Here is a 12,909-nt window from a genome sequence, read left to right as displayed (position 1 = left end):
AAAGGGAGCTAGGAGGAGGAAGAAAACAAATACTTGTTAATTGAAAAAAAAAATCGACCAAAATAAAAAAAATAGAAATAGTAAGAGACCTTACCTTCTTTACAGTCATGGCCATTCTCATGTAGCACAAACCCATTTTTACACTGGCAAACATAGCTTCCAAATGTGTTGATGCATTCATGTTGACACCCACCATTGTCCTTAGAGCATTCATCCTTGTCTGAAAAGGAAAGTGTGCGTTTCCAAGAGATGAATGACACTGAACTGCCCATTTATGAACCATCCCCAACTTTTAAAAACTCTTTTCAAACCTGATATCCTCCAGAAAGTCTACCCTGGCTCCTCCCAACAGACTATTCATTATGTTGGTTCCTTTCTTTACTCAATGTCTACTCAACATGCATTTGCATCATGTTCATTTGTACTTGTTCGTGTAAGGTTTTAAGAATTTCTTTTTAAAATAGATTTTTTTATTGATATCTTTTGGTTTTTTACATAGCCTGAATTTCCCCCTCTATCCTTCCCCTTCTCTTTCCAAAAATACCAAAGATTTTTTTGTAAAGAATAAAAAGAGGAACAGAAAAAAATCAGCAAAACTAATCAATACATTAAAAGAAAAACCTAACAGATGTATGTGGGTTTCTGCACCTATACTCATGGATGTCCATAGGTTACTTAATCTGATGGTAATGTGTAGCTATGGGGTTGTATGCACTACCCCTCTCGAATCTCTGCTTAGGATTGTTCACTGATTGGCCATCTGCCTACTAGATCCATCTCATCCCTGTCCTTCAGAAATTAGAAAGCCCATTCAGGTGACAACACTTTCTCTCTTACTATCCTACCAGTATAACATGCTCATTCCCACCTCCATGTCTTTGCTCATAAAGTTTCTCTACCTGAAATTCCCTCTTCTTATCTAAGCCCTTCTTCTTATCTAAAACTTCCTGTATTCTTAGGAGAGGAATCCCTATCTGAAACATCCACATACCTGAGAAGAAGTGAGCTTTGAAGCCTCGTTTAGAAACAGTGTTATCTGATTTGAACTCCACTCTCATGTTGTTGCTTTGGGAGGTAATCACCTCTGGTTTCTCGGAGCCACAAAACTTTCCATGAAGCTTGGAATCAGAGGACAACCCACTTCGGATCTCCACATAATCATATTTACAAACCTGCAAGAGAGGAGGGTGATACTTCTGGCTGCTCTCACCTACTCACTGCTGCTGTTCCTTTTTTCAGAGCTAATACCTAAAGACCTAGAACTTGTCAGTGTAGATGTTCCCTCCACCAACACAGACCGCAGCCCTTTCTGCACCTTAGTAGACCTTCATCATGAGTTGCCACAGCAAAAACAAGCAAACAAAAAAAACTTTTTTTTTTCCCTAGGGCCCAACTTCTGGAAATGAGCCTCTCTGAAATTAACTAGGCAGATTCTTGAACTGCAAATTGGAGAACCTACAAGAACCTGGCATTGCCTTTGAGAACCCGGGAGTCCCTCCACCTCATAATAAAAACTCAGGGATGGCTTCAGGCAAGGTTTCCTGAAGCCAAATTATAGTCATATTCTGCCTAAAAGACTGAAACCCAGAGGCTTGACTGGGCTCTAACAGCCTCAGGCATCACAGTAATGAATGATACGTGTTCTGACAAGAATTCTCTCACTAACTTAAAATGCAAGTGATGGTGAACATCTGATCTGTTTGCCAGAGGAGTCTGTCATCATTTTTATCATCATTTTATGGGGCAGGCCCATATATCTGTCCATAGACTCCAATTCAATGCAATAGACATTAAGTGCTAAAAAAAATATGTAAAAATTGTCCCAGAATCTGTCGATTAGGTACTGTCGCCAATCATACAATCAATGACATAGAACTATGGGAAAACTGCAGTATATTACACACAGAGCGCTGGATCACTGAACAAAAAAAACCTGTGAGTCCACAGCTCAATTTCAGCAGCCTTCTACAGGCTTTGGTTCCATACGCAGGATGGGTACAATGGAATTTCAAAGAACAAATAAAGGATAATAATGACAGATGGCAGAAGGGGAAGATTTTTATCAGGTAAAACAGGAAACTAGACAGTTAACACTGGGCCTGGAGTTCATACTGCAAGCTTGATTTTGCAGACTCTAGCTAACTGTGTGACAGACTTATCTTAAGTAAATGGTGGTAAGAAAGTTAAGCCAGAAATTCTCCTATCACGCTGCTATGTGCAAGGTACTGTGAAGGGGTCACCTGTCTGATCAGAGGTGTGCCTCAGTAGTTAACACAGCTTTCCTGATTAAATGACTCCTCACAGGGACCAGAGAATTCAGTTCTAGAAAAGATCTTAATGATCAATTGTGACGGCTTCTTCGTTTGACACATGGAGATAGGCAGAAGCAGGACCATAACATTTAGAGGCCCAAGAAGCCTTAGAAATGGAATTGTAATACAGTGAAAAGAGCACTGAATTTAGGGATCAGAGGACCTGGGTTCAAATCCCAGTTCTGCCATTTGATGCCTGTGTGAGTTTGGGCAAACTTCACCTTTTCGGGTCTCAGTTTCTTCATTTGTAAATTAAGAGAGTGAGTGGTAGGCTAAATGACACCTAAGGTGGCCTCAAGTTCTGAATCTCTCATTCTCTCAGCAGCAGAGCAGAAATTTGAACACAAGTCTGACTTCATATTCAGGTTTGTACAGAGTCCTAAAGTTATCTTGAGACATGGAAGTCTGGTCAATGCCTACTCATCATACTTAGTTCTCTGGCTACAGGACAGGTAACTAGCCCCACCTTTTATTCTGGACTACGTCCTAAGAGGTTGAACCCTATGAGAAGTCTTGTGTCCTTCTTATATCATAATAATTCAACTGGGGCAGGGGAAAGCAAAAGAGAGGTGGATTTGGAGTACCAGAGGAGACCTGAATCTGAGTTTGAATCTCAAGTCTGTTACTCTTCCTTTCTGTGACTATGAGCAAATCACTTAACTTCTCTGGGTATGATTAGATGGCCCCTGACCATCTAATTGTCTGATTCAAAATCTATGACTGTAAGAGGCTATGATGTGCAAGATATTATTCCAGCTAAAGTGAACCTCATTTCTCCATTCCTTCTTACATCTGGATTCCAGAGTCTACACTGCTGGAGGGACATCCCTACTTCTTTCACAGAACACCTACCCCACGCATGGTGGGCCCCAATGTAGGTACTCTCTCCTTTGGGCAGTTTCTTGTCTCCTATATTCTTCAGCTGATTCTCTACTAGTCTTCCCACACTAGTGGTTAGTGGGTCACTAGAAACTAGTCAAGAGAATTCATGGTGGGGGAGGATTCAGATGACAAGAGTCACACAGAGAGAATGCAATGAAATCCAGATCTCAATGTTAGAAAAACTCAACAGGGCCTCTCTGCTGGATCCCAGGGAAGAATCACTCCCTGTCTGTAGCTATCTCTGGGACTCCTTTGGCTCTGAGTCTTCTCTGGATAATTCACCAACAACTCAAAGTGAAGGAACTTACATCATTGCCTTCCAGCTCAAACACTTCAAACTGGAGGGAGATCCTGTACTGGGTTGGAGCCACCACTTGCCACACACAGTTTTTATTTGTGGGGTATTCCTTAGGCCATCCAGGGCTGGTAATGGTCCCATTAAGCTTGGTCATGAAGCCACCACAGGCCACTGCAGAGGTGAAAAGCAAATACATATGTCAAGGAGTTGTAAGCTCTAAGTGACTGCTGTGTCCTGGCATTTCCCATGTTCTTCAGGGAAAAGAAATGTTGAGTCATCTGGTTCATCTAACCCCTCCCCTGACTCCTGCTTGGATGTTTACATTAAAAAAAATATTTTTACCATTTTTGAAATCCCTGAAGAGAGCCCATTTTAGCACTATTCAAACTAGACCAGGTAGATTTTTGTTATGCACACTTCAAATTACCCTGGTTTATTATTTTGAATATGGTTATTCTCTTTTCCAAGTAGACAAACATTAGAATTCTTGTAGTCTACAGTGCGTGGAGATAGGGGATAGAGAAGGAGGGAAGGCAGTGTTGGAAAAAGGCATCAATTTACAGAGGCAGTGTCAGAATGGTGGGTATTCAGGAACCCTGGGTTATAGATTTTGAGCTGCGAAGGATCTTAGAAGTTATCCAGTCCAACCCCTTCATTTTACAGATGAGGAAACTGAGGCATAGAGAGGATATATGACTTGTCTATGTTGATAAATTAATGAGCTAGAATGTGAATTCATTGGGTCTCTGAATATTGGGACCCAGTAAAGACAGCAGGCTTGGTTCCTTGAGTTGTCAGTGCTCAGAGGAGTTTAGGAAATAGTAAAAGGTCAAGCAGTGGAGGGCAAAGTTCCCTGGGTCAGCAATAAGAGGAGAAACTCTTGACATGAAAGCTTTATGCCTAAAACACAAAGACAAATCTTCAACATAGCCATTTAAAATTTAAAGTTGGACTTGGTCTTCCCTTGGTCTCCTCTTCTTCAAGGCTAAACACTATCAATTTTCATAAATGAGCTTCATACTCCATGATTCCCAGATCCCTAATCATTCAATCACTATTACAACTCTCATCAGAAAGGACTCATTCTCGAATATATACAGAACGGAGTAAAATTTATAAAAAATAAGAACCATTCCCCAATTGATAAATGGTCAATGGATATGAACAGGCAGTTTTCAGAAGAGGAAATCAAAGCTATCTATAATCGAATGAAAAAATGCTCTAAATTACTATTAATTAAAGAAATGCAAATTAAAACAACTCTCAGGTATCATCTCAAACCTATCAGATTGACTAAAATGACAGAAAAGGAAAATGATGAATATTGGAGGGGATGTGGAAAAGTAGGGATACTAATGCACCATTGGTAGAGCTGTGAACTGGTCCAATAATTCTGAAGAACAATTTGGAACTATGCCCAAACTATGGAACTATGCTATAAAACCATGCATACCCTTTGACCTAGAAATACCACTCCTGGGTCTGTATGTCAAGGAAATCAAATGAAAAGGAAAAGGACCTATAAATACAAAAATATTTATAGCACTTTTTTGCGGTGGCAAAAAATTGGAAATTGAAGGGATGCTTGTCAATTGGGGAACGGCTGAACAAGTTTCAGGATATCGTTGTAATTGAATACTATTGTGCTATAAGAAATAACGAGGAGGATGGTTTCAGAAAAACCTGGGAAGACCTATATAAACTGATGCATGGTGACGTGAGCAGAACTAGGAGATTATTGTACATGGTAACAGCAATGTTGTAACAATAATTGACTATTAAAGACTTAACTACTGCGATCAATACAATGCTATCCACTTCCACAGAGAGATCTGATAAACTCTGAGTGCAAATTGAAGTATGATTTTTTCACTTTATTTTTCTTGCAACATGACTAATATGGAAAGGTTTTATATGATTTCACATGTACACTTGATATCATATTGCTTACCTTCTCAATGGGTGCAGGAAGGGCTGGGGGAGGGAGAGAATTTGGAATTCAAAAATTTTTTTAATGTTAAAAATAACTTTAAAAAAACCTCAATTGAAGAATGAATACTTCTACTAAACAACTCCTCCATCTCCATACCTCTGCTCCTCATCATTTAATCTTCACCCTCAACAACTTCCTATTACAGTTTTGCCAGCCACTGACCTTCACAAGTCTTCTTATCAGCTGTCAGTTCATAGCCAGGATCACAAGCACATTTGTAGCTGCCTAGTGTGTTCACACAGCGCTGTTCACACCCATTCCTGTCTGGCCAGGAACATTCATCAACTTCTGTTAGGGGAACAAGGTAATTTATCATTGTGTATCCACCAACTTAATTGACCTTGCTCCCTATATTTGCCCACATCCAGTGCAGCACAGAAGCTAAATGTAAGCAAGTACCAATGGGGGGCATCACCAAGATTAGTTTCACTAATAATTAAAGCTTAAAGGAAACCCTGAGAGCTATGTACCAGTCTCACTTTTGGGACTGAATCTATAGAACTTGTCCATGAATAGTTATATAGATATAGATATAGATATAGATATAGATATAGATATAGATATAGATATAGATATAGATATGGATATAGATATAGATATAGACAGATAAAGTTATCTTAGACAGAGTTTGGTCTAACAGGAGGAGAAAAGCAGGCTGCATTTTCTTTGGGAAATTGGGTAGTTCTTTTAATGATCCCAAATGTCTCCCTTTAACATCAATGCTCTTCTGTCTCTGACAACTTACTATCTAAGTCACTTTCAACCCTTCGTTCAATAGGATAGCACCTATCATACGGTCAGTGCTTAATCAACACTTGTTGACTGATTATTGACTTAACTTTCTTGGGCCAGAAGAGGTAGTTAGGTGGCACAGTGGATAGAGCTGGCCCTGGAGTCAGAAAGAACTGAATTCAAATCTGGTCTCAAATAATTACTAGCAGTGTGAGCTTGGACAAGTCACTTAACCTATGCTTGCCTCAGTTCCCTCAACTGTAAAATGAAAATAAGAATAATATCTATCTGTGAGGACCAAATGACATAATATTTGTAAAGTGCTTAGCATAGTTCCTGGCATATAGAAAGTACAATATAAATGCTAATATTATTATCATTAGGTTTCTGAGGCCCCTTTAGCTAGAAATCTACAATCCTATAATACTATAATCTATGTTGATATCTTATGGCCATGAGTCATAGTCTCCTAAAATTGAGCAGCTTCAATACATTATATATGAGGAATGGGTGATATAAAGAATGACATCAGAGAGCTCTATAACTAGAAAAACAGGTGGGCCAGTCACATAAGGATAAATGATGGCCAGTCTTTGTGTCCCCTTGGGATCCAAAAACAATCCAATAAACCAAGAGAAGTAGAGGAAGGTTCACAGATCACTGAGTGGCTCCTTTTGGTGGGGTGATGGGAACAGATGAAGACAGACAACTCAGGCAGATGGTTTGTAAGCCTTATCATCAGAAAGGGTACCTACACTGATCAGACCACAGATCCATCAAAATAGTGATTGCTGAAGTAAACCTGTGTGTGTGTGGGTGTGTGTGGGTATGGGTGTGGGGGGCATTGTTAAACATTTATCAGCACAACACTATCCAGTCCCAATCATCCCTTTATATTTTATCTAACCTTTCAGTAAATAATTTCCATAACAGTCATACTTCAATGGCTTTACATAACATGGCAATGATGTCAGGTGCTCAAAGTCTAGGCCAGTGGACTGTGAATCCTGATAGGTACAACCAAGCTGAGAAGGCATCAAGTATTTGCCTCACTGACAGACTGTACCTGCTGCCCCAGGATCAGACAAGCTGGCCACTTGGTGGTAAATTTATTGGGCATGGCAACTGAAGAAAAAAAATTAAATGGCTCTCATTCCAGTGAGACTTTCTTCTGTAGGAGCAGAGGGCTAGAAAAGGTGCTAAAAGAATCACAGCTTTTGGACCATTTGTAAGCATAAATTAAACTATCTACACTCTAAGTGTGAGATTTTTATTTAACTACCTACAACTGCCATTCTTATTCTGCTTAGACACACCCAGGCTGGCAACCTCAGTGTCATCCTCAGCTCTTTACTATCTCACCCCATATATTTAAGACTTTGGCAAATCTGGTCATTCTCTCTCTCCCTCTCTCCCTCTCCCTCTCTCTCTCTCCCCTCTCCCTCTCCCTCTCCCTCTCCCTCTCCCTCTCCCTCTCCCTCTCCCTCTCCCTCTCCCTCTCCCTCTCCCTCTCTCTCTTTCTCCCATTCTCTCTCCCTCTCCATCTCTACACACACACACACACACACACACACACACACACACACACACACACACAATGTTTTTCTCCCTCACAAAGCCACCATCCTAGTTTGAGCCCCCATCACTTCCTACCCAGACTACTGCAAAAGCCTTCTAACCGGTCTCCTTGCCTCAAGTCTCTATCTCTCCACTCCATCCTCCACTCACTTGCCAAAGTGATTTTTTTTCAAAAGCCTAAATACAGTCGTGTCACCCTCCCTGCCCCCCACCCCTTCAATAACCTTCAATGGTTCTCTATTATAGCACAGTGTCTGGCACACAGTAAGCACTTAAGGAATGATTATTATATCCAATTGACCACCACTAAGTTGAAATACTTGGTGGATGATATTGAAACTGAATGATATTCATAACAGCATTCTTGCTTTTAATGAAGCTGGAGAATAGGAGGAAGCTGTATCTAAATGGAAAGATGACTCTTAGGTTCCCCTCAGAAAAACAAATTAAGGAGTTGGAAGAGTTGGTTTCATTGTGTACCCAACGGCAACAAGAGGCATTTCACGGAAGGCACTCAGTCATCTCGTCTTGCTGGTTTCATGGTGGGTCTAAGCAAAAACACCACCAGGAAGATAATTACAGCTTATGTGCCAACATCTGTTGCAGAGAATGAGGCAAAATAAATAAGCACATTTTAAAACAGCATGGAGAAATTCTATTGAAGAATCAACAGAGAGAAAATCGTTGAAGAATTCTACATGGTCATCCCAACTAAGTCAAAATATACCTCAACATTCAGCATCCTCAGTGCAACAGCAGGTAGAGGGAAGGAATGATTAAAAATATGCTGGAAAATATGGTTCAATAATTTATACAACGACTACTATGATGTAAAGAAAAACCACTTTGAAAGACCTCGGGACTCTGGTCAATGCACTGACCAGTCATGACTCCAGAAGAATGATGACAAAGCCTGTCCCCTGCCCCTTGGCAGAGAGGTAATGAACTAAAAGCACAGAATAAGACATACATTTTTAGGTTTGGCTAATACATTGATTTGCTTTGCTTGACTATGTTAACTGTTAAAGGGGATAGGGTTTTATTGAAGATGGGTAGAAATTAACGGGTAGTAACAGGAATAAAAAAAATGGAAAGAGCATCAAAAAATTTTTAATACTCAGACGAAATTAAAAACCTCAGAAAGGGATACAAACAAATGGAAATTTTGTTACCACCCTATTAAATTTAATATGTGTATATATTGTAAAACTAATAGGTTACTGTTGATGATACTGTTGATTGTTCTGATACTGTACAATGATACTGTTACTGTTCTTTCTGTGTTAGAATGTTTGTTTGTTGACTGTTAAATTCATAATAAAGATTTTTAAAAGAGAAGATAAGGTCTAGGATTAAGAAATGAAAAAGGAAAGGGACTCACATGCTATTCAGAAACCCCATGCCCACATATCCTGAATGCTTTGTTCAAAAAGCAAGCATTGAACACGACCACAAAGGGAAAAAATGAAATTGACGATATTTTAAAAGGAAGCGAGTATGAGTCATCACTGATCAGCAACCGTCCTTACATTCAGTGATTTACCAATTCTCACCTCCTTTTTACTCCCATTACCACCATCCTCATTCAGGCCCTCATTGATCCTTACCTGGTTAGAGCAAGCACAATAGCCTTCTATCTAGTCTTCCTGGCTCCAATCTCTCCTATTCTATTTACTTCTACATACTATTTACAGATATCTTTTTCAAATACATAGGTCTGACTGCGTCCTTCTCAAAAATCTTGAATTTTTCCAAATCAACTACCAAATAAAGTCAACATTATGTATACTAGCATTCGAAGCCCTGCAAAATTTGGCTCCAAACAAATTCTTCAGTTAATTGGCCTCCATGAATACTATCCTCCATCCAAACTGGTTGCTGTTTGGCAATCTCACCAGGTATTATTTCCATTCCATTCGTTTACTCATATTGTTCTCTACACCTGGAATGCACTTCTTCCCAAACTACCCATCCTTTGAGTCCTAACTCTAATGTCCCTTCCTTCATAAAGCCTCTCCCAATCTCTCCCCCTCACTTTTCCGTCATTTCACTTTGTTTATGCCTCTCTTAATGTATTTTTCATATTCTAACTTACAGCATGTATATACACTCACTCACACATATCATTGCTCTAGCAGGAGGCCTCATGAAGGCGGAGGAAATTTTCTTACAGCCCGAGCCAAGAGACCTGGAATGAGTTTGACAGAGAAAGTAGTTCGACCTGGGATGAGGGAATAGCAAACAAGGAGTTTGTCTCATACTTTTAAATCTGAGCTATCCCCAGCTTGTGTTGGGAGTAAGTCATATCTTTATAAACCTGTATCAAGTTGGATGGATGACGTATAACTCGACTGATGGTATTCTCCAACTGTGCATAGTCAGAGGTGACCTGGAAAGACCTGAGCACCTAAGTCTCCTCATTTGTACACTGGGGATAATAACACTTGCACTCCCATCTTAGGATCATAGGTCATCGAACTAGACTCTAGAGCCAGAAGGGACCTTAGACGCCATCTAGCTGAGTTCCCTTATTTTGTGGAAACAAGGTAGATACTGACTTGTCTGAGGTACAGAGGTAGCAAACACCAGAGGTAGGACCTCACAGGATGATCGCTTTATAAATTGTAAAGTGGTCTATTAAATGACTATGGTCATATCTTGAGCCCTGAAATGCCATGATACTAAAGTTTAGTTCTACAGACATACCATTCTGAACACAACTGATCTCGTCTAATCTTGGAAGCTAAGCAGGGTCAGGGCCCGGTGAGCACTTGGATGGGAGACTAGCTGGGAATACTGGGTGCTGTAGGCTTTAAAAATTTGAGGCAGCTAGACGGATCAGCGGATCGAGCTCTAGGCCTGAAGTCAGGAAGACCTGACTTCAAATCTGGCCTCAGACACTAGCTGTGTCCCTAGGCAAGTCACTTAACCTCTGTTTGCTTTAATCCACAAAGAAATGGCAAACCACTCCAGTATCTTTGCCAAGAAAACCCCATGAGTAGTATTGTCCACAGGGTCACGAAGAGTGGGACATAACGGGATGACTGAGAAACAGTAGCGACAAAGTATAATTGTGCTCCAAAGATGCCTATAGCTACAACCCTGCATTAAGATGAGGTGGAGGGTGGAGAGACTATCGGAAAAACCAAGAGTCATCTTAATAAGTACAGTGGTTCAAAAATATATGAGATGGAAATGTTTTGCATGATTGCATATGTATAACCTATATCTGATTGCTTACTGTCTCAGAGAGGAGGGAGGGCAGGGAGAGAGGGAGGGAGGGATAGAATTTGTAACTCAAAACTAAAAAAAAAACCCAAATGTTAGAAAATTGTTTTAACATAAAATTGGGGAAAATAAATATGTATGTGTATGTATATATGTGTGTATATACATGTATATATGCATGTGTACATACATATACATATGTCTATGTATATATGAAACCATCTTGGGAGGCAGTGGGTGAAGGTCTTTAAGTCATGAGGGTCAGGTACAAGTTGGACTAGGTGATGCCTGGTCTCATCTAGCTTAGAAATTCAGTGATTCTGAGTAAGTTGGGGAAGGAAACCAGGACTAGGAGCCTAGTTTTTAATGAAAGAAATTCCTACTTCCTTTTCATTCCCATGGTGTCAGCAACAAAAGTAGGAAAACAAGGCCCACCTGGTATATAATGAAAGAGGAAACTTCCTAGTTACTGTGCAATCCCAGGACACCAATGATAAGAAGGTGAAGAAGGATGTGTCGGGTGCAGGTGTAGGGATGGGCCAGCACCTCAGACAAAGGCAAGAAAGAATCCTTAGTGTGAAGTATAATCTTAATTCACAGGATGTAAGTGATGGGGATGGAGTCTAGTGCTTTATCTATCAGTTTCCAAGAGGAGCTATCAGTATGGAAATTTGAGACCACTCCCAAATCCCCCACATCCCAATTAACTACATGGGTTATCTAGGAAAGCTGGGGATGTTCAGGGCAAGTTTCCAACCTTTTGAAGCAACATCATGGAGAGTACTAGGTCTTTTTGCAAAACACCCCCTGTTGTCACGTCAGTCGCAGGACATGAAGTTGGATGGACCTGGCTCAGTATTAGGAGAGCAGTTGGTATTTTCTTATGTTAGCTGGTGGGGACTGCCAACCAGCAAATGCTACTATCATTTCCCAAATCAGCAAGAAATTGGAGGAGTTTTACTTGCTGGTAAGCACCCTGGCACCATCAGACAGTACACTGAGACAACACCTGCCATCTGGCAACAGCAAATAGACTCAAATGCCAGTTGGCACCACATACTGGTGTTCTTAGCCAATTGGCCCAAAACACTGAGTCTCTATCCAACTGGCATAAAAGCAAGACTGGTTTTTGCTTTGTTTTGTTTCAGCTTGGTCCTCCTCCTTTGCAGGGCGTTTGTAGTTACCCTCCCCATCCTTTTTACTTAAGGAAACCTGACACATGCTCTTGGCACCCACTGTCCTGAGAAGGGCCTGAGAACAGCCCAGAGATGACCCTGTTTAAAAAGATCCTGGCTGATAAGATGAAGTAAACTGGCTTTACCCAATCTACAAGCAACAGTGCTGCTAACTTCTGAAAAGTATAAGCAAACACCATGCTGGATGGACAAGAAACTTTGAAGGCCAAACATGAGATGAGGAACTTAGAATCATAATTGAATAAAACATAGGAAAAAGTTAATTTAATACATATTTAATGGGATGTTTGGTCATAATTATGTCGTATTATAATGAGGCATAAGAGGAAGGGAAGGACCAAAGACCAACTTCCCCTCCTTCACTTATGGAATGCCCAGGGACGGCCTTGCTGGAAGCTCAGGAGCTCAGATAATGTCTCAGTTCTCAAGGGGGCCGGAGCTCCCAGATGGCTTTATTAGGCCTGGATCCAACATTATCCTAAAAAACTGGTTTGGCAGACCAGAGACCTAGGGATAAGTGATAGTATGGCCCTCAGAAGAAATTAATGGAGAAGGGGTGATGGTGAGGGAATAGAGAAGAGAGGGGATTTAGGGGAAATATTTTGGAGCAAAAAGCTCTAGTGAACTCTTTGTTAGGAACCCTAGATTTATAACCCAATGGGACCTACAGATCTGACCAGGTTTCTGTTT

General features: G+C 40.5%; 1 protein-coding gene across 1 annotated transcript in view; it reads right to left on the bottom strand.

Annotated features, from left to right (window-relative positions):
- Positions 1-12,909, bottom strand: part of TLL2 (tolloid like 2) — a 162,433-nt gene that overhangs the window by 17,617 nt on the left and 131,907 nt on the right. Inside the window, exons 14-17 of the mRNA XM_036735783.1 lie at positions 5,648-5,773; positions 3,503-3,663; positions 992-1,172; positions 95-220 (exon numbers count right to left, since the gene is read on the bottom strand). Coding sequence (XP_036591678.1) covers positions 95-220; positions 992-1,172; positions 3,503-3,663; positions 5,648-5,773 — 594 coding nt within the window. The remainder of the gene's footprint in view (positions 1-94; positions 221-991; positions 1,173-3,502; positions 3,664-5,647; positions 5,774-12,909) is intronic.

The sequence above is a fragment of the Trichosurus vulpecula genome, chromosome 8 (assembly GCF_011100635.1).
Source record: "Trichosurus vulpecula isolate mTriVul1 chromosome 8, mTriVul1.pri, whole genome shotgun sequence".
In the NCBI taxonomy this organism is placed as follows: domain Eukaryota; kingdom Metazoa; phylum Chordata; class Mammalia; order Diprotodontia; family Phalangeridae; genus Trichosurus; species Trichosurus vulpecula.
The sequence above is the reverse complement of the archived record's forward strand: the minus strand, read 5'-3'. Positions and strand labels throughout refer to the sequence as shown.